Source organism: Coregonus lavaretus (genome assembly GCF_964263955.1).
Source record: "Coregonus lavaretus genome assembly, chromosome: 14".
In the NCBI taxonomy this organism is placed as follows: Eukaryota; Metazoa; Chordata; class Actinopteri; order Salmoniformes; family Salmonidae; genus Coregonus; species Coregonus lavaretus.
This window is the reverse complement of record NC_140001.1, coordinates 38,530,701-38,550,862: the sequence shown is the minus strand read 5'-3', so window position 1 is coordinate 38,550,862 and position 20,162 is coordinate 38,530,701. Positions and strand designations below refer to the sequence as shown.

The window sequence follows — 20,162 nt, the reverse complement described above, 5'->3', positions numbered from 1 at the left end:
TTATCACAGTTTTCTTTAACCAATTATGTTCTTTAATGCAGGGCCGACAGACAAGTTCCTTACTTTCTCCCCCTTCCACTTTCCTCTTCCATTTTTGTGGTATTGCTGCAATTATTTGGTTGTAATTCTGGGTAGAGCAGACATTTCCATATGTTTTTGTTAGCTGCATGTGCGACATAACTCTACCAGTCCTACCTATGATATCATTTACGAATACTATACCTTTTTTAAACATTTTATTAATTTTTTTATACTGGCTTTTTATCAATTAATATATTTGAGTTTAACCACAATATTTGTTGCATTATTTGTTCTGTCGTTCCTGGAGGATTAAATTGAAATTGCAACCAACTTTCTATGGCTTGTTTTAGAAATGGTGATATTTGGGAGATTATTTCCTTTTCAAATAACTGAAAGTGAGAGGTTGTAATCTGAATAAAGGGAAAAAGGCCATTCTTGAACATGGGGTGAGACAATCTTACTAATTTGCTAGAGAACCAGTTCGGATTTAAGTATAACTTTTGTATGACTGAAGCTTTTAGTGATAGGTCTAATGCTTTAATATTTAATAATTTCTGTCCTCCGAATTCATATTCATTATATAAATAGGCCTGTTTAATTTTGTCTGGCTTGCCGTTCCAAATAAAATGGAATATTTTTTTCTAATATAATTAAGACCATAAGCAAATAGGTAAACTGGGATAATACTAAAGAGTTAATCTGGGTGATTTTTCAACAAATAGACAGGTATTTACCTTTCCATGGTAGCAAGATCTTATCTATTTTTGCTAACTTTCTATTAAAATGTATTGGAGTGAGATCATTTATTTCATTTGGGATATGTATTACGAGTATATCCACATCACCATCAGACCATTTTATTGGTAAACTACATGGTAATGTAAAGATTGTATTTTTTAGTGATCCAATACGTAATATAGTGCATTTATCATAATTTGGTTGTAATCCAGAGATGTTAGAAAATGTACCTAGATCCTCTATAAGGCTATGGAGGGATTCAAGTTGTGGATTTAAAAGAAAACATGAATCATCAGCGTACAATGCAATGACACCTTTGTTTTTATGCCCTGGATTTCTAATCCCTTGATAACCTTTCCTTTCCTAGTACTGTTTGGTAATTTGCATTGTTTGTCAATCAGTAAATGTACAATCATCACAACAAACTTTTTTAGAGCAAAGGTAAAACTCGGTTGTAAATGTGCAAGAACACATAAATCACAGTTTAATGGAAGGAACAGACAGTCAGTCATGTCTTCAGGAAAAAGCAACATGACAAAACAACCTGGATTTCAGAGCAGACATACCATTGACTCAAATCAAAGAATTTCAATCAAGACATTCATACAAACAAGACATTAAAACATGATTAAATACACCCTAAAACTGCAGCACATTCACCTTAAGTAATTGTACAATTTTATATTGTACAACCCAATATAAAATTGTCAGCAAATGTCCCATTCATAGACTTTCCTTGGCTTTCAAACACATGGAATCAACCCTTATCCTCAGCTACATACACCTTCACCCAGTTGATAAAACCATATGGTTGCCATGCCAGCAGGCTTGTTTACTGATAGGAAGAACAGTGGTCTGTGCTGCCCCTTACCTCAGTAGTACAGAGCTCACAGACCGGTACAAACTACAACTGTCTGACCTGCAGAACAACAGCGTAGCTACGCTTCAGTTAGAATAAAGTTTCACTGAGCAATGTGGAATACAGTGCCTTCAGTGGATCCTAGAGAATCATTTAGATTGTGTGCTCATGCTCTCTAATGCACTTTCAAGTGGATCCTATAAGGGCAATTTAGGGGATCGTTTTAGATCCATTTGACTGGATCCTTAGATTCCAGTCCATCCTCTGAGCATATCCCCTAGCCCTGAGCACAGGTGTCAGGATCTCCCTTCCCTCTCTGTTGTCCAGGAACATCCTGATGAGAGAATATATCCTTTAGGGTCCATTTGACTGGATGGGTTTTGATGAGTTTGAGTTAGATCCATCCTCTGGCCAGATGGCGTAGGTGAGATCCTGATGCTCAGTTAACACACTTGGCTCCGCTGCTCTCAAACCCTCCTCTTCTTCCTGGGTTGAGAGAGTTCAAAGATCACAGCTGTTACTCAGTGACTAACTCTTATTATGCTTCAGGCTATATTTGCTAAATAAGCTAAATATAAAATGATAATTTCTGAATCCTTGGAAAAACATGTTATACATAACTTCATTTTGGGTAGAATTATCCACTTTAATTGTAAACTATGGTGTCAAAAGAAGTGAAGAATTAAACAAGGGCATACTGTAGCAGCAGCAATGCTCAGTGGATAAACAGAGATGATTAATTACATCAGACAGTTGTTAGAGTTCAAACTGACATTACTGGTGACTATTTGAAGAGAAAGATTATTGTGGTGGCAATGTGTGAGATAGGATAACAGAGACTGTGTCATCACAATCTTATCAAGCCTGGACAAGTAATTCTTTTTAAAACAATGTCATATTAGAATGCTGTTTGGATTAGTTTCCTGTTCCTTACTTTTGGGGTGGTGAGACCATACACTTCCACAGGACTGCATAGAGGGCCAGTACGAAACCAATGAACACTGCTGCTGAAATGGCACCTACACAGACACAGGTTTACAGAGAGCAATGCATGTTCACACATTTAGGAGCATACACAGAGGCTTAGTGTCAAAAAGTTGACAAGGAAAAAAAAAAAATCTGTGAAATTCCAACGCATAATATATGCTACCATACCACTTCAAATGTTATACCTGTAACTTCGAATGAAAAAGCTGTCTCAACAGAGAAGCGCAAACTCATCTACTGGACATGGAACAGTTTGCTGCAGTAGGGCGATTCCACACCAGGACAGAATGGAAATATTTTGGGTATCTCAGATTGTTCTGGCAATTCTCACATAGAAACTTAATTGTGAGGAAGGATGTTCGACATGCTTTTAACATTTGTACGTTTGAGAAAATAATGATGAAAGCAGCCATTTTAGGCCCTTTTTAGACCTAAAGTTAGGGGAAAAAGTATTTGATCCCCTGCTGATTTTGTACATTTGCCCACTGACAAAGAAATTATCAGTCTATAATTGTAATGGTAGGTTTATTTGAACAGTGAGAGACAGAATAACAACAACAAAAATCCAGAAAAACGCATGTCAAAAATGTTATAAATTGATTTGCATTTTAATGAGGGAAATAAATATTTGACCCCCTCTCAATCAGAAAGATTTCTGGCTCCCAGGTGTCTTTTATACAGGTAACGAGCTGAGATTAGGAGCACACTCTTAAAGGGAGTGCTCCTAATCTCAGCTGTTACCTGTATAAAAGACACCTGTCCACAGAAGCAATCAATCAATCAGATTCCAAACTCTCCACCATGGCCAAGACCAAAGAGCTCACCAAGGATGTCAGGGACAAGATTGTAGACCTACACAAGGCTGGAATGGGCTACAAGACCATCGCCAAGCAGCTTGGTGAGAAGGTGACAACAGTTGGTGCGATTATTCTCAAATGGAAGAAACACAAAATAACTGTCAATCTCCCTCAACCTGGGGCTCCATGCAAGATCTCACCTCGTGGAGTTGCAATGATCATGAGAACGGTGAGGAATCAGCCCAGAACTACACAGGAGGATCTTGTCAATGATCTCAAGGCAGCTGGGACCATAGTCACCAAGAAAACAATTGGTAACACACTACGCTGTGAAGGACTGAAATCCTGCAGCGCCCGCAAGGTCTCCCTGCTCAAGAAAGCACATATACATGCCCATCTGAAGTTTGCCAATGAACATCTGAATGATTCAGAGGAGAACTGGGTGAAAGTGTTGTGGTCAGATAAGACCAAAATGGAGCTCTTTGGCATCAACTCAACTCGCCGTGTTTGGAGGAGGAGGAATGCTGCCTATGACCCCAAGAACACCATCCCCACCGTCAAACATGGAGGTGGAAACATTATGCTTTGGGTGTGTTTTTCTGCTAAGGGGACAGGACAACTACACCGCATCAAAGGGACGATGGACGGGGCCATGTACCATCAAATCTTAGGTGAGAACCTCCTTCCCTCAGCCAGGGCATTGAAAATGGGTTGTGGATGGGTATTCCAGCATGACAATGACCCAAAACACACGGCCAAGGCAACAAAGGAGTGGCTCAAGAAGAAACACATTAAGGTCCTGGAGTGGCCTAGCCAGTCTCCAGACCTTAATCCCATAGAAAATCTGTGGAGGAAGCTGAAGGTTCGAGTTGCCAAACGTCAGCCTCGAAACCTTAATGACTTGGAGAAGATCTGCAAAGAGGAGTGGGACAAAATCCCTCCTGAGATGTGTGCAAACCTGGTGGCCAACTACAAGAAACGTCTGACCTCTGTGATTGCCAACAAGGGTTTTGCCACCAAGTACTAAGTCATGTTTTGCAGAGGGGTCAAATACTTATTTCCCTCATTAAAATGCAAATCAATTTATAACATTTTTGACATGTGTTTTTCTGGATTTTTTTGTTGTTATTCTGTCTCTCACTGTTCAAATAAACCTACCATTAAAATTATAGACTGATCATTTCTTTGTCAGTGGGCAAACGTACAAAATCAGCAGGGGATCAAATACTTTTTTCCCCTCCCTGTATACATGACTCCTGTAAGACGCAGTGACCCGTGAACAGTACATGATACAGACATCTTCGTGTCACTATACTCCTTATAGTGTGCTCTAAAAATGTAGAGTATGTCTAGATTCTGAAAAACAACTTTTCACATATATTTATTTCAACACTAAAAATATTAATATCTCTTTGATTCTGCTTATTTTTTGACATTGTTTAGAACAATATACTCTTCAAACATGTCAAATTTCCAGAGTGGGCTCTCTGGTACTATTTTATATATAGAAAATGACATTATAAGTCATTAACCAATCACAGCCCTCCTTTAGGATTGCACATTCTGCACATCACCAGCAGAGGGAGTTCCCTTTGAATCCATTTTCCCATTCACTGTGTTAGTGGTGCTCATAAAATGTATCATAACTTCAAAATTAGCAGAGAGCCCACTCTGGAAATGTGTTGTAATTGTAGAGTATATTGTTCCAAACAATATGTCCTAAAATGAACAAAATCAAAAAGGGTACTTCTTTATGTTTAAACTGCCATTTTCTATCTTTAAACTGACGTGAATTCACAATTGATGTGATAAAATTGTGTAAATTCACAATTCCGATATGGTCCTGTGTGTGACCGCTAGAGGGCAATGAAGTTCAATCTACCATTCCTGGCTACCTACCAGACGGCACCTTACTGCTGTCTCCCACCCCACTCAGCAAAGATGGTATTAATGCCGTTTTAGGTTGTGTGCCTCTCCTCCACTTCTCATCAATGTGATGGTTCGTTGCAATGATGTATGACAGGGTGTTCAGACACGTCCAACAATCTGTTGTTAACGCCACGTATGGTGTTTTTTACTTGCAGAGCAATCATTGTACAATTTCTCCATCAGGCCCGTCACATTTTTTTTAGACACGGCATCTTGTAGTCAGGTTCTAGATATGCCATTAGGGTATTGAAGCCGACATCCTCTACCGTTGACAATGGCTGCATATCAACTGCAATCAATTCTGGAATCAGCGCTGTGATTTTCTCACTCCGTCCCATATCATACTGCTGCCAGCAACGGGTTGGGTCTCACGGTGCCTCTCTTTCAGCATTGCACCTATACTGCCACTGTAGCTCAATTCCACCTCGCAATGTTTGCATTTCATCACCTTCTCATTTAACTTCTCAAAGTATTGCCATACAAGACTTCGCTGCTGTCACTTCCCTGTCTCACTCTGCAATATTTCCAACTGTTAACGACGATGACGTGTGAAGCGCTTTATATCCGTCGCAAATAATTTGAAAGATTCATATCTCCTCCTACTTACAGCACTGTTGCGTTAGGCATTTGTTAAATGTTTTAATTTAGCATTTTTGATGATGATCGTGACCTGTTAGTGGTAGTTTTGTGATAACAGCACTGTGATTTTAAATTTTGTAAAAAGAATACGTTTTTGGTTAGGGATTTTTTCGAAACGTTAACGATCCCAAATGTGTTTAAACGTCACCACTAACATGAATATTTATGTTGGTTAAATTATGCATTTCAAAATCTAGACATAAAGTGCCTTCAGAAAGTATTCATACTGACTTATTCCACATTTTGTTATGTTACAGCCTGAATTCAAAATGGATGAAATATATTCTCTCACCCATCTACACACAATACCCTATAATGACAAAGATTAGAGCGTCTGCTAAAAAAAAAAAAAAAAAAAGTGAAATGTGTTTTTAGAAATGTTTGCACATTTATTGAAAATTAAATACAGAAATCTCTCATTTACATAAGTATTCACACCCCTGAGTCAATACATGTTAGAATCACCTTTGGCAGCAATTAAAGCTGTGAGTCTTTCTAGGTAAGTCTAAGAGCTTTGCACAGCTGGATTGTACAATATTTGCCCATTATTCTTTAAAAATTCTTCAAGCTCTGTCAAATTGGTTGTTGATCATTGCTAGACAATCATTTTCATGTCTTGCCATAGATTTTCAAGTAGATTTAGGTCAAAACTGTAACTGCCATTCACTGTCTTCTTGGTAAGCAACTCCAGTGTAGATTTGGCCTTGTATTTTAGGTTATTGTCCTGCTGAAAGGTGAATTCATCTCCCAGTGTCTGGTGGAAATCAGACTGAACCAGTTTTTCCTCTAGGATTTTGCCTGTGCTTAGCGCCATTCCGTTTAATTTTTATCCTGAAAAACTCCCCAGTCCTAAACGATCACAAGCATACCCATACAGTAACATGATGCAGCCACCACTATTCTTAAAATATGGAGAATGGTACTCACATTTACATTTTAGTCATTTAGCAGACGCTCTTATCCAGAGCGACTTACAATTAGTGCATACATATATATTTTTTTTCATACCCCCTGTGGGAATCAAACCCACAACCCTGGCGTTGCAAACGCCATGCTCTATCAACTGAGCTACATCCCTGCCGGCCATTCCCTCCCCTACCCTGGACGACGCTGGGCCAATTGCGCGCCGCCCCATGGGTCTCCCGGTCGCGGCCGGCTACGACAGAGCCTGGATTCGAACCAGGATCTCTAGTGGCACAGCTAGCACTGCGATGCAGTGCCTTAGACCACTGCGCCACTCGGAATACCCATATCTACTCAGTAATGTGTTCTATTGGATTTGCCCCAAACATAACATATTCGGGACAAAAAGTGAATTGCCTTGCCACATTTTTTGCAGTATTACTTAAGTGCCTTGTTGCAAACAGGATGCATGTACAGGCTTCCTTCTTTTCATTGTCAATTTGGTTAGTATTGTGGAGTAACTACAATTTGGTAGATCCATCCTCAGTTTGCTCCTATCACAGCCATTATGTAACTGTTTTAAAGTCACCATTGGCCTCATGGTGAAATCCCTGAGCGGTTTTCTTCCTCTCCGGCAACTAAGTTAGGAAGGACGCCTGTATCTTTGTAGTGACTGGGTGTATTGATACACCATCCAAAGTGTAATTAATAACTTCACCATGCTCAAAGGGATATTCAATGTCTGCTTTTCTTTGCGAGGCATTGGAAAACCTCCCTGGTCCTTGTGGTTGAAACTGTGTTGGAAATTCACTGCTCGACTGAGGGACCTTACAGATAATTGTATGTGTGGGGTACAGAGATGAGGTAATCATTCAAAAATCATGTTAAACACTATTATTGCACACAAAGTGAGTCCATGCAACTTATTACATGACATGTTACGCACATTTCTATTCCTGAACTTATTTAGGCTTGCCATAACAAAGGGGTTGAATACTTGACAAGACATTTCAGCTTTTCATTTAATTAACTTGTAAACCTTTCGAAAAACATATTTCCACTTTGAAATTATGGGGTATTGTGTGTAGGCCAGTGACAATCTCAATTTAATCCATTTTAAATTCAGGCTGTAACACAACAAAATGTGGAAAAAGTCAAGGGGTGTGAATACTTTCTGAAGGCACTTTACGCCATATGTTAAGAGCACATTGTAAGGAGTAGAATGACACCAAGATGTTGTCTGTATCATGTACGGTTCAAGGATCATAGGGTCTTACAGGAGGCATGTATAGGTCTAAAATATGAGATATATATAAAAATATTTTCGGCCTATCCTGGAATAGAACCGCACAGTGCAGAGACGTTACTTAGCAGCGTAATGCTAAATGAACTGCCCCTTGGCTCAAAATCAAACTATTACTGATCATTACTGTGGCTAGAGGAATGTCACGCTGCCTTCCAAACCTCTGGCCTGCTTGGCTCTGGACAACGACGCATGTGTCTGATTAAGGGTTTCTATTTTCCACCAGAGTCGTTCCACCTCAAAAAGCAAAATAAAGAGGATTTCAACAGCCTCTAGCTCAGATTGTTCTGAAATAGTTTCTGTAGTTAGAAACAAATAAGATAACCATTCCTGCAACATTATTTTGTTGTAAGATCATTTGAAATGAAGCTAATTGATTGCACACAAATTGGCCATTTCAATTTGTTGGATTTGTATCATATTTAATCAATATAGTACCCAACATCCAATTTGGACAATGATTAAGACGTGAGGATTAGAAATAAATGGTCAAAAACCACCCACGGATGCCCCAAACCCCACACCAAGACCACACCAATGGCCAGTATACACTGAGTGCACAAACATTAGGAACACCTGCTCTTTCCATGACAGACTGACAAGGTGAATCCAGGTGAAAGCTATGATCCCTTATTGATGTCACCTGTTAAATCCACTTCAATCAGTGTAGATGAAGGGAGACAAGTTAAATAAGGACTTTTAAGCCTTGAGACAATTGAGACATGGATTGTGTATGTGTGACATTCAGAGGGTGCATGGGCAAGACAAAATATTTAAATGCCTTTGAACGGGGTATGGTAGTAGGTGCCAGGTGCACCGGTTTGAGTGTGTCAAGAACTGCAACGTTGCTGGGTTTTTCATACTCAACAGTTTCCCCATATGTTTCAAGAATAGTCCACCACCCAAAGGTCATCCAGCCAACTTGACAACTGTGGGAAGCATTGGAGTCAACATCCCTGTGGAACGCTTTCGACACCTTGTAGAGTCCATGCCCGACAAATTGAGGCTGTTATGAGGGCAAAAGGGGGTGCAACTCAATATTAGGAAGGTGTACTCTCAGTGTACAGTATCAGTTCTCTATGTTTGACAAGTAGTATGAAGCTGCAGCTTGGAGTATTGTTTATTAATACTATGTAATGTATTCACAGTGACTTTGGTGATAGGGTTTTTCTCTTGTTCAGAGAAATTAGCCATTGAATTTGCTTGCATTTTCCGCCATGAATTAATGTTAAAGCACAAGGTTTTGCCCACTAGATTCCACTAATCCTGCTATTGCCACACCCTTTTATCAATTTTGCTATGTTTATTAAAATGGATCACAACATTTACTTTGCAGCTTTGGGTAGAAAACCTATAGCTTTTGCTTATGATGAAAATAAATTGTCCTCACAATTCAAGCCAGTCCTCCATGAAAGCAATTCAGTTTGTCAATCCCTTAGGCTTAATCAGTGTCCAGGAAACAGCCCCCTTTGTGTGTGGTTTAATCTGCCTGACAGATCAATGCACCAACGCAACTGTCATCTTCGTCTCACATAGGCAACACAGACATGCCTTTGTCAATGCAAACAAGTGATGAGTGTGTGTCACCTGGGATGATGCCACTGCCTCTGGCCAGTGGGTCATCTGTGTACGAGGGACGAGGAATGGCCGTTGACCCTTGAGAATCTGAAAAAAGACATACTTTAATAAGATATAGACGCATATATGCTGTGTGCAGGGCCGGTCCTTGCAGTTCTGCCACCCTAGGCGAGACCAACAAATGCTGCCCCCGCAAAACTAGAATAGTCCCAGTAAGCAAAATGACGTTGAAAAGACATCTAAGGACGTAATTTCCAGACATTGAAGTTGATTTCAATTTAGGCTCTGAATGAAAGGTGAAAAGATGTATTTTCCGTAAGTTTAAAATACATATTTTCCAGGACGTTGAAAATACATATTTTGCGGACATTGAAAAATACGTATTTTCCGGACGGTGAAATCAGGTTCATTTTCGGTTCTGCATGAAAGTTGAAAATACTTTTTTCCGGATGTTGAAAATACGTATTTTCCAGACGTTGAAAATATATATTTTCCGGATGTTGAAGTCAGGCTCATTTTCTGAATGAAAGTTTAAAATATGTAATTTATAGATGTCTATGTTTGGGCCAAATCAAGGCTGGTCCAGACTAGGGCTGTGGCGGTCATGACATTTCGTCAGCCGGTGATTGTCAAGCAAATAACTGTCGATCTCACGGTAATTGACAGTTAATTAACATAAACATATTTAGCATCTCCTGGCTTCCACACATAGCCTACAAGCCACTGATGCAGACCTTTGGAATATCTACATTTAAAAAAGTCGAATAAATCCATGTAATATAGCCTACACCTTCACAATAAATCCATTATTTATTTTAGACAGGTCTAAAAAAGCATGATATGAAGAAAATGGAGTCTATTTCAGAAGAACAGAATAGCATACTCTGAGTTGTCCTTATGTTAGGTCATCTATGCACTTAAATTGGGAATAGAGGACGTTTTTCCCGTGGTTCATTTTCATGCCAGCCAGGTAGGCTATACTCCTGTTGTAAATTAAAGGAATGTGCTTAATATTAGGAAAGTTGAGAAATAAATATAGTAGGCCAGGCCTATAGAAAGCTGTTGGGATCCTACTCTTTTTAATAGAGGCCATCACTCTGTTTTCTCGCGCAATTGCATAGCCTGTAGAAATGTTGCGCAATATGAGCTCGTGGGCTCTTATGAAGTGTTTGATTAGATTTTCGATTACATTGCATTGATGTCAGAGTGATTAGAGGGACAATAGAGTGCTGAGTCCCAGGCAGTTAGCAAGTTTGGTAGGCTACTAATGACCAGCAGCAGCACCAGAGCTTGGAGAAGCCTAATTACCGTGACTAAACGGTCACATGGAATTTGACTGCCTTCATGACTCGTGACTGCCGGTGTGGCGGTAATACGGTCACCGCAACAGCCCTAGTCCAGACCGGACAAAATCTGAATCAAACAGACGTCTATGATTGGTTCAGATTTGGTCTGGACCGGACCAAAAACCAATGTCCGTGGATGTGGAAATCAAGGACGGTCTGGACTGCACCAGAAAAAGACGTCCAAAAGGCGTCGGCGTCGGTCCGTGCTTACTGAGGTGTAGCCTACAGTGTTGCCTGAAATGTACTTTTATGAATGCCCATCTATGTGGTAAGCCTACTGTTTGTAAAACACACCAAAAAAAAGATGTCCGGTCTGAACAGGACCAAAAAAAGACTTGTGTGCTTACTGGGGTGTAGCCTACCATGTCAAATCAAATTGTTATTTGTCACATGCGCCAAATACAACAGGTCGTGGTCAAAAGTTTTGAGAATGACACAAGTATTGGTCTTCACAAAGTTTGCTGCTTCAGTGTTTTTAGATATTTTTGTCAGATGTTACTATGGTATACTGAAGTATAATTACAAGCATTCCATTAGTGTCAAAGGCTTTTATTGACAATTACATTAAGTTTATGCAAAGAGTCAATATTTGCAGTGTTGACCCTTCTTTTTCAAGACCTCTGCAATCCGCCCTGGCATACTGTCAATTAACTTCTGGGCCACATCCTGACTGATGGCAGCCCATTCTTGTATAATCAATGCTTGGAGTTTGTTCGATTTTGTTGGTTTTTGTTTGTCCACCCGCCTCTTGAGGATTGACCACAAGTTCTCAATGGGATTAAGGTCTGGGGAGTTTCCTGGCCATGGACCCAAATGTCGATGTTTTGATATCACTTTTGCCTTATGGCAAAGTGCTCCATCATGCTGGAAAAGGCATTGTTCGTCACCAAACTGTTCTTGGATGGTTGGGAGAAGTTGCTCTCGGAGGATGTGTTGGTACCATTCTTTATTCATGGCTGTGTTCTAAGGCAAAATTGTGAGTGAGCCCACTCCCTTGGCTGAGAAGCAACCCCACACATGAATGGTCTCAGGACGCTTTACTGTTGGCATGACACAGGACTGATGGTAGCACTCACCTCGTCTTCTCCGGACAAGCTTTTTTCCGGATGCCCCAAACAATCAGAAAGGGGATTCATCAGAGAAAATGACTTTACCCCAGTCCTCAGCAGTCCAATCTCTGTACCTTTTGCAGAATATCAGTCTGTCCCTGATGTTTTTCCTGGAGAGAAGTGGCTTCTTCGCTGCCCTTCTTGACACCATGCCATCCGCCAAAAGTATTCGCCTCACTGTGCGTGCAGATGCGCTCACACAAGCCTGCTGCCATTCCTGAGCAAGCTCTGCACTGGTGGTGCCCCGATCCCGCAGCTGAATCAACTTTAGGAGACGGTCCTGGCACTTGCTGGACTTGGGCGCCCTGAAGCCTTCTTCACAACAATAGAACCTCTCTCCTTGAAGTTCTTGATGATCCGATAAATGGTTGATTTAGGTGCAATCTTACTAGCAGCAATATCCTTACCAGTGAAGCCCTTTTTGTGCAAAGCAACGTGTTTCCTTGCAGGTAACCATGGTTAACAGAGGAATAACAATGATTTCAAGCACCACCCTCCTTTTAAAGCTTCCAGTCTGTTAATCTAACTCAATCAGCATGACAGAGTGATCTCCAGCCTTGTCCTCGTCAACACTCTCACCTGTGTTAACGAGAGAATCACTGACATGATGTCAGCTGGTCCTTTTGTGGCAGGGCTGAAATGCAGTGGAAATGTTTTTTGGGGATTAAGTTCATTTTCATGGCAAAGAGGGAATTTGCATTTTTTTTTTATTTCACCTTTATTTAACCAGGTAAGCCAGTTGAGAACAAGTTCTCATTTACAACTGCGACCTGGCCAAGATAAAGCAAATCAGTGCGGTAAAAACAACAACAACACAGAGTTACATATGGAATAAAAAAAACGTACATTCAATAACACAATAGAAAAAATATCTACAGTGTGTGCAAATGTAGTAAGTTATGGAGGTAAGGCAATAAATAGGCCATAGTGCAAAATAATTACAATTATAATTTAGTATTAACACTGGAGTGATAGATGTGCAGAATATGATGTGCAAATAGAGATACTGGGGTGCAAATTAGCAAAATAAATAACAATATGGGGATGAGGTAGTTACAAATTACAGATGGGCTGTGTACAGGTGCAGTGATCGGTAAGCTGCTCTGACAACTGATGCTTAAAGATAGTGAGGGAGATAAGTGTCTCCAGCTTCAGAGGTTTTTGCAGTTCATTCCAATCATTTGCAGCAGAGAACTGGGAGGAATGGCGACCAAAGGAGGTGTTGGCTTTGAGGATGACCAGTGAGATATACCTGCCGGAACGCATACTACGGGTGGGTGTTGCTATGGTGACCAATGAGCTAAGAAAAGGCGGGGATTTGCCTAGAAGTGATTTATAGATTACCTGGAGCCAGTGGGTTTGGCGACGAATATGTAGTGAGGGCCAGCCAATGAGAGCGTACAGGTCACAATGGTGGGTAGTATATGGGGCTTTGGTGACAAAACGGATGGCACTATGATAGACTACATCCAACTTGCTGAGTAGAGTGTTGGAAGCTATTTTGTAAATGACATCGGTGAAGTCAAGGATCGGTAGGATAGTCAGTTTTACGAGGGCATGTTTAGCAGCATGAGTGAAGGAGGCTTTGTTGCGAAATAAGAAGCCGATTCTAGATTTAACTTTGGATTGGAGATGCTTAATGTGAGTCTGGAAGGAGAGTTTACGGTCTAACCAGACACCTAGGTATTTGTAGTTGTCCACATATTATTATAGTCAGACCCGCCAAGAGTAGTGATTCTAGTCGGGCAGGCGGGTGCAAGCAGCGTTCGATTGAAGAGCATGCATTTAGTTTTACTAGCGTTTAAGAGCAGTTGGAGGCCACGGAAGGAGTGTTGTATGGCATTGAAGTCTGAGGCATCAGACTTTGTGAAAATTAATATTGGTGTCATTCTCAAAACTTTTGACCATGACTGTAGACCTTACAGTGAAATGCTTACTTACAAGCCCTTAACCAACAATGCATGGATGGGCATTCATAAAAATCAATGGAATTTGATGAATGCCCATCCATGTGGTAGGATCAACATTTGTAAAACAGGCCGTTGCATTGGCTTTATTAGTCCAGTTTCCTGTGACTGATCAATTTGGCAACTTAAGATCTGAATATCAGCTACCCAACTTTATCAGAAGTTATCGTGAGCCTATTTGCAATGGGTTTACACAGCGGTAAATGCAGAAGTATTTTCTTTTTCGCTATGATCAGCTTGTCAAAAAATGACAGATACAAAATTGAAACCAATGATCATGACAATCGAGTGAAACTCCTGGACAACAATTGTGATTGTCCATTCCATATTGTCCATTTTACTTTGACCTGTCCTGTTTTTAGTAAATGTTGTTTGTTAACATGACAGTGCATTTTTTATTTGATTGGGTGCCACTTAGGTTCGGCTATTTGATCGGAGAAACCTGCATGATGTAAAAAGTGTCCGTCTCATTACATTGTCATGCATTTTATCTCCAGCCTGTAGGCTACAGAAAAGGCCACATACTCTTTCTGCCATATCCTATATCTGCTACATTTATGTTAGATTCATTTTTTTTTACAGAACTTTGGTGTTGCGCCACAACGATGCATCTCTCCAACAGCACCCTGAAGAGGCGCGATGGGAATGGACAAGCAAAATATTTTGCACCCCTGCCTTTGACAAAGTGGGCACTGCTTATCAGAGGGCGGCATCAACGCTCACCTAAAAAGCCCTTATGCCACTTGTGAGAAATTGCCATTGTTTTGGGGCAGAATTATGTGAGGTTTCATGTGTTGTTGTCGTTGGAGGTGCGTCTTGGTCAGTTTAGCTCAGAAAATGCCGCCCTCGTTAATCTGCCGCCTATTGGCGGCTGCCTAATCCTGCCTAATGAGTTGGCCGGCCGTGGCTGTGTGTGTGTTGGAGACTGGGACACACTCACCATTGCTTTGATGTGTAGAGAAGACCCATGTGTGCATTGGAACAGCCCTTTGAAAGACAAACACACTGATTGAGAACGCATATACGACACACAAACACAATCCCAATGAAAACACAGTACACACACACAAAAGTTCCTGGAAAAATCACACCAGAGAAGCATTCAGTAGCATCTTCTTGTCTGTGCATTTCATAGACTTATCTTCGGCCTACACCACTCTGATCAAACTAAGAAATATGCTTACTTTAACTCCACTGACCCTTACATGACATATCTTTTTTTGTCTAGAAGGGATACAGCTTTTGTCAAAATTGACTTTTCATAGCAGGTTCAGGAGAACTTATGCAGCAGGTTAGTATAATTAAAATAGCAGGTTATGATAATTAGGTTAAGGTTTGGTGAAGGGTTAGCTAAAATGTAAAAAAAAAACTAACAATTTATGTCAATTTGACAAAAGCTGTATTCCACCTAGACATGACTTGCCATATTGCCACTCCTCAGAAGAAGCAGTCCTCGATAGGAATGAATGGAATTCTACAGTATTTCAATTAAATGTTTCAAAGCCAAAATTGCATGTATTTAAGTATTGTTGTAGTGGGGACAGTAACATTAATACTTCCTAAAAAATAAATACTTTAAGGAAAACATTTTTACAGTTCATAGAAGGAAATCAGTCAATTGCAATAAATTAATTAGGCCCTAATCATGACTGGGCAGGGGCGCAGCCATGAGTGGGCCTGGGAGGACATAGGCCCACCCACTGGGGAGCCAGGCTAGCCAATCAGAATGCGTTTTTCCCCACAAAAGGGCTTTATTACAGACAGAAATACTCCTCAGTTTCATCAGCTGTCCGGGTGGCCGGTCTCAGGTGATCCCGCAGGTGAAGAAGCCGGATGTGGAGGTCCTGGGCTGGAGTGGTTACACATGGTCTGTGTTTGTGAGGCCGGTTGGATGTACTGCCAAATTCTCTAAAATGACAGAGGCGGCTTATGGTAAAGAAATTAACAATCAATTATTTGGCAACAGCTCTGGTGGACATTCCTGCAGTCAGCATGCCAGTTGCATGCTCCCTCAAAACCTGAGACATCTGTGGCATTGTGTTGTGTGACAAAACTGCACATTTTAGAGTGGCCTTTTATTGTCTCCAGCACAAGGTGCACCTGTGTAATGATCATGCTGTTTAATCAGCTTCTTGATATGCCACACCTGTCAGGTAGATGTCAGGTGCGAGCGTGGATGTGGTGTGGGAATCAAGCGCAGGACAACAGAGGCTTCGTCCAAAAGTCTTTAGTTAAAGACACGAAAAACAAACAAACGGCTACAACCAAGCCGGAGGCAAGTGAACTTTACGCACACTGCGTAAACCACAAAATACAAAACAAATGCGCACAAGTGCGGACACTCTCTCGAAATAAACAAATGGAGAGAATATAACTCACAGCTCCTGCTGACCGGTGAAACAATTACACACAACACAAGACTCAAACGACGAGAACTTATAGGACACATAATAAGCACAAAACAGAAACAGGTGTAACCAATCAGACAAAACCAAACAAACATCGAAACATACAACGGTGGCAGCTAGTACTCCGGGGACGACGACCGCCGAAGCCTGCCCGAACAAGGAGGAGGAGCAGCCTCGGCCGAAACCGTGACAGTAGATGGATTATGGCAAAGGATAAATACTCACTAACAGGGATGTAAACAAGTAGCAACAACTTAACAGCTAAGCAAGCACGTTTTGACGAAAATGTGTAGGCTATACATTTAACATATCTTTAAAAAAACATCTAATGTAAACATTCCTCACTTTAAAGTACTTAAGTAAAAATACTTTAAAGTACTACTTACAGTGGCTTGCGAAAGTATTCACCCCCCTTGGATTTTTTCCTGTTTGTATCATTTGATTTACACAACATGCCTACCACTTTGAAGATGCAAAATATTTTTTCTTGTGAAACAAACAAGAAATAAGACAAAAAAACAGAAAACTTGACCGTGCATAACTATTCACCCCTCCAAAGTCAATACTTTGTAGAGCCACCTTTTGCAGCAATTACAGCTGAAAGTCTCTTGGGGTATGTCTCTATAAGCTTGGCACATCTAGCCACTGGGATTTTTTTTCAAGGCAAAACTGCTCCAGCTCCTTCAAGTTGGATGGGTTCCGCTGGTGTACAGCAATCTTTAAGTCATACCACAGATTTGACTAGGCCATTCCAAGACGTTTAAATGTTTCCCCATAAACCACTCGAGTGTTGCTTTAGTAGTATGCTTAGGGTCATTGTCCTGCTGGAAGGTGAACCTCCGTCCCAGTCTCAAATCTCTGGAAGACTGAAACAGGTTTCCCTCAAGAATTTTCTCTGTATTTAGTGCCATCCATCATTCCTTCAATTCTGACCAGTTTCCCAGTCCCTGCCGATGAAAAACATCCCCACAGCATGATGCTGCCACCACCATGCTTCACTGTGGGGATGGTGTCCTCGGGGTGATGGGAGGTGTTGGGTTTGTGCCAGACATAGTATTTTCCTTGATGGCCAAAAAGCTCAATTTTAGTCTCATCTGACCAGAGTACCTTCTTCCATATGTTTGGGGAGTCTCCCACATGGCTTTTGGCGAAAACGTGTTTGCTTATTTTTTTCTTTAAGCAATGGCTTTTTTTCTGGCCACTCTTCCGTAAAGCCCAGCTCTGTGGAGTGTATGGCTTAAAGTGGTCCTATGGACAGATACTCCAATCTCCGCTGTGGAGCTTTGCAGCTCCTTCAGGGTTATATTTGGTATCTTTGTTACCTCTGATTAATGCCCTCCTTGCCTGGTCCGTGAGTTTTGGTGGGCGGCCTTCTCTTGGCAGGTTTGTTGTGGTGCCATATTCTTTCAATTTTTTAATAACGGATTTAATGGTGCTCCGTGGGATGTTCAAACCCAACCCTGATCTGTACTTCTCCACAACTTTTACCCTGACCTGTTTGGAGAGCTCCTTGGTCTTCATGGTGCCGCTTGCTTGGTGGTGCCCCTTGCTTAGTGGTGTTGCAGACTTTGGGGCCTTTCAGAACAGGTGTATATATACACTGAGATCATGTGACAGATCATGTGACACTTAGATTGCACAAAAGTAGACTTCATTTAACTAATTATGTGACTTCTGAAGGTAATTGGTTGCACCAGATCTTATTTAGGAGCTTCATAGCAAAGGGGGTGAATACATTTGCACGCACCATTCTTCCGTAATTTATTTTTTAGAATTTCTTGAAACAAGCTATTTTTTTCATTTCACTTCACCAATTTGGACTATTTTGTGTTTGTCCAATACATGAAATCCAAATAAAAATCAATTTAAATTACAGGTTGTAATGCAACAAAATAGGAAAAACGACAAGGGGGATGAATACTTTTGCAAGGCACTGTAAGTAGTTTTTTTGGGGGTATCTGTACTTTATTATATATATATTTACTACTTTTACTCCACTACATTCCTAAAGAAAAGTGTACTTTTTACTCCATACATTTGCCCTGACACCTTAAAGTACTCATTACATTTTGAATGCTTAGCAGGACAGGAAAATGGTCAAATTCACACACTTATCAAGAGAACATACCTGGTCATCCCTTCTGCCTCTGATCTGGCCGACTCCCTAAACACATGCGTAGTTTGTAAATTATGTGTTGGAGTGTGCCCCTGGCTTTCCGTAAACAAAAAAAAAACAAGAAAATCGTGCCGTCTGGTTTGCTCAATATAAGGAATGTGAAATGATTTATACTTTGACACGTAATTATATTTTTGCAATTGCATTTACTTTTGGTACTTAAGTGTATTTAAAACCAAATACTTTGACTTTTACTCAGTTAGTATATTACTGGGTGACTTTCACTTTTACTTGAGTCATTTTCTATTAAGCTATATTTACTTTTACTCAAGTATGACAATTGGGTACTTTTTCCACCGCTGATATTCCTATATAACCTACCTTTTTAATTTGTTTTACTCTTACCTCTGAGGTGTTTCCATCGTGAAAGATCATTTTGGTGTGGTTTTTCACCTCTGTCCACATTTTTGCATGCAGGTGTTGTTGTTGTCAGAATGAAGCGCTCCTCATTGCTGCTGGTCGGTCGCGAGCTCACCTGGGGGCGTATTCACTAGGAACCCAACTGAACGAAACGGGGAGGGGCCTGAATTTGTCCAATACATAAACTCGTTTTCGTTGCAAAACGTTTTACGTTTGGAGTAAACGGCTTCCGTTTGACGTTTTTGACTAATGATTACACCCCAAGAAACACTCTCGGTCGCATGGTTGCTTTGCTTCCCAGAACATTTTTCATCAGCTGACGTCGGTCTTCAGCCCAAGGGCGGAGAAAGGTGTTGAGTGGTAGTGTTATTTCCTCTCAGACAGGTGGTCTGGAGTAGGACTAGGTAGGGTGAAATAGTGGAATGGGTGTTTTTTTTCGTTTTAGTTGGCAGGGAAATGTTCCTTTTTCCCAATTTTGTATTATTGTATCAAATAATATTGTAATGACCCGCCTGGGTCATAAAGGAAAAAGAGAACACAGGTTTATTCCTAAACTGGGCTATTGTTCAGGCCACAGCCCATGCCGCGAAATTCCAAACGTACACAAATATACCATGTCAAGTTAAGGGTCACCCTCATAGGAGCAGATCAGGGTCCCGAACAGAAGAGAGAGAGATGAGACAGTAACCCCTATTTATGCATTTCAAAACCCAGCGGGATTACCCATCATACCCCCGCAACCTTTCCGTCTGTCCTGGCATATTTAACCACTGCTAGCACCCATGAGAACAACAACACACAACACAATACCGGGTCGTTACATAGCCCCCCCCCCCCCCCCCTTTCTAAACCCTAGCCCCTAGGGTTACAAAACAAAATCCTTCAGCATCAGTCTCTTGGGCCTCCCCGTGACTCTCACCGGTGGACTCCCAGAACACTCATCTGCCCCAATGTCATTTCCAGCGCCCTCCGAAGAGGCAGCCCCCGCCCCCAGGCTCAGGTTGCGCTAGAGTCTCCTTGTTAGACTGTTCCCTTGGGCTCA

General features: G+C 41.0%; 1 protein-coding gene across 2 annotated transcripts; it reads right to left on the bottom strand.

Moving 5' to 3' along the window:
- Nucleotides 1-1,208: 1,208 nt before the first annotated feature.
- Nucleotides 1,209-19,231, bottom strand: LOC311141622 (uncharacterized protein). Of its 2 annotated transcripts, none has more exons than XM_084177010.1 (6): nucleotides 19,106-19,231; nucleotides 15,939-16,084; nucleotides 15,117-15,163; nucleotides 9,764-9,841; nucleotides 2,553-2,637; nucleotides 1,209-2,104 (listed from the first exon to the last, which is right to left on the bottom strand). In XM_084177010.1, the coding sequence occupies exons 1-6, from the start codon at nucleotides 19,120-19,122 to the stop codon at nucleotides 2,058-2,060; spliced, it is 420 nt and encodes a 139-aa protein (XP_084033136.1). In that variant the 5' UTR covers nucleotides 19,123-19,231; the 3' UTR covers nucleotides 1,209-2,057. The 2 variants fall into 2 exon arrangements, with proteins under 2 accessions (XP_084033136.1, XP_084033137.1); XM_084177011.1 differs by lacking the exon at nucleotides 15,939-16,084 and adding an exon at nucleotides 18,713-18,796 and having other exon boundaries at nucleotides 1,210-2,104; nucleotides 19,106-19,225.
- Between the last annotated feature and the right edge of the window lie 931 nt (nucleotides 19,232-20,162).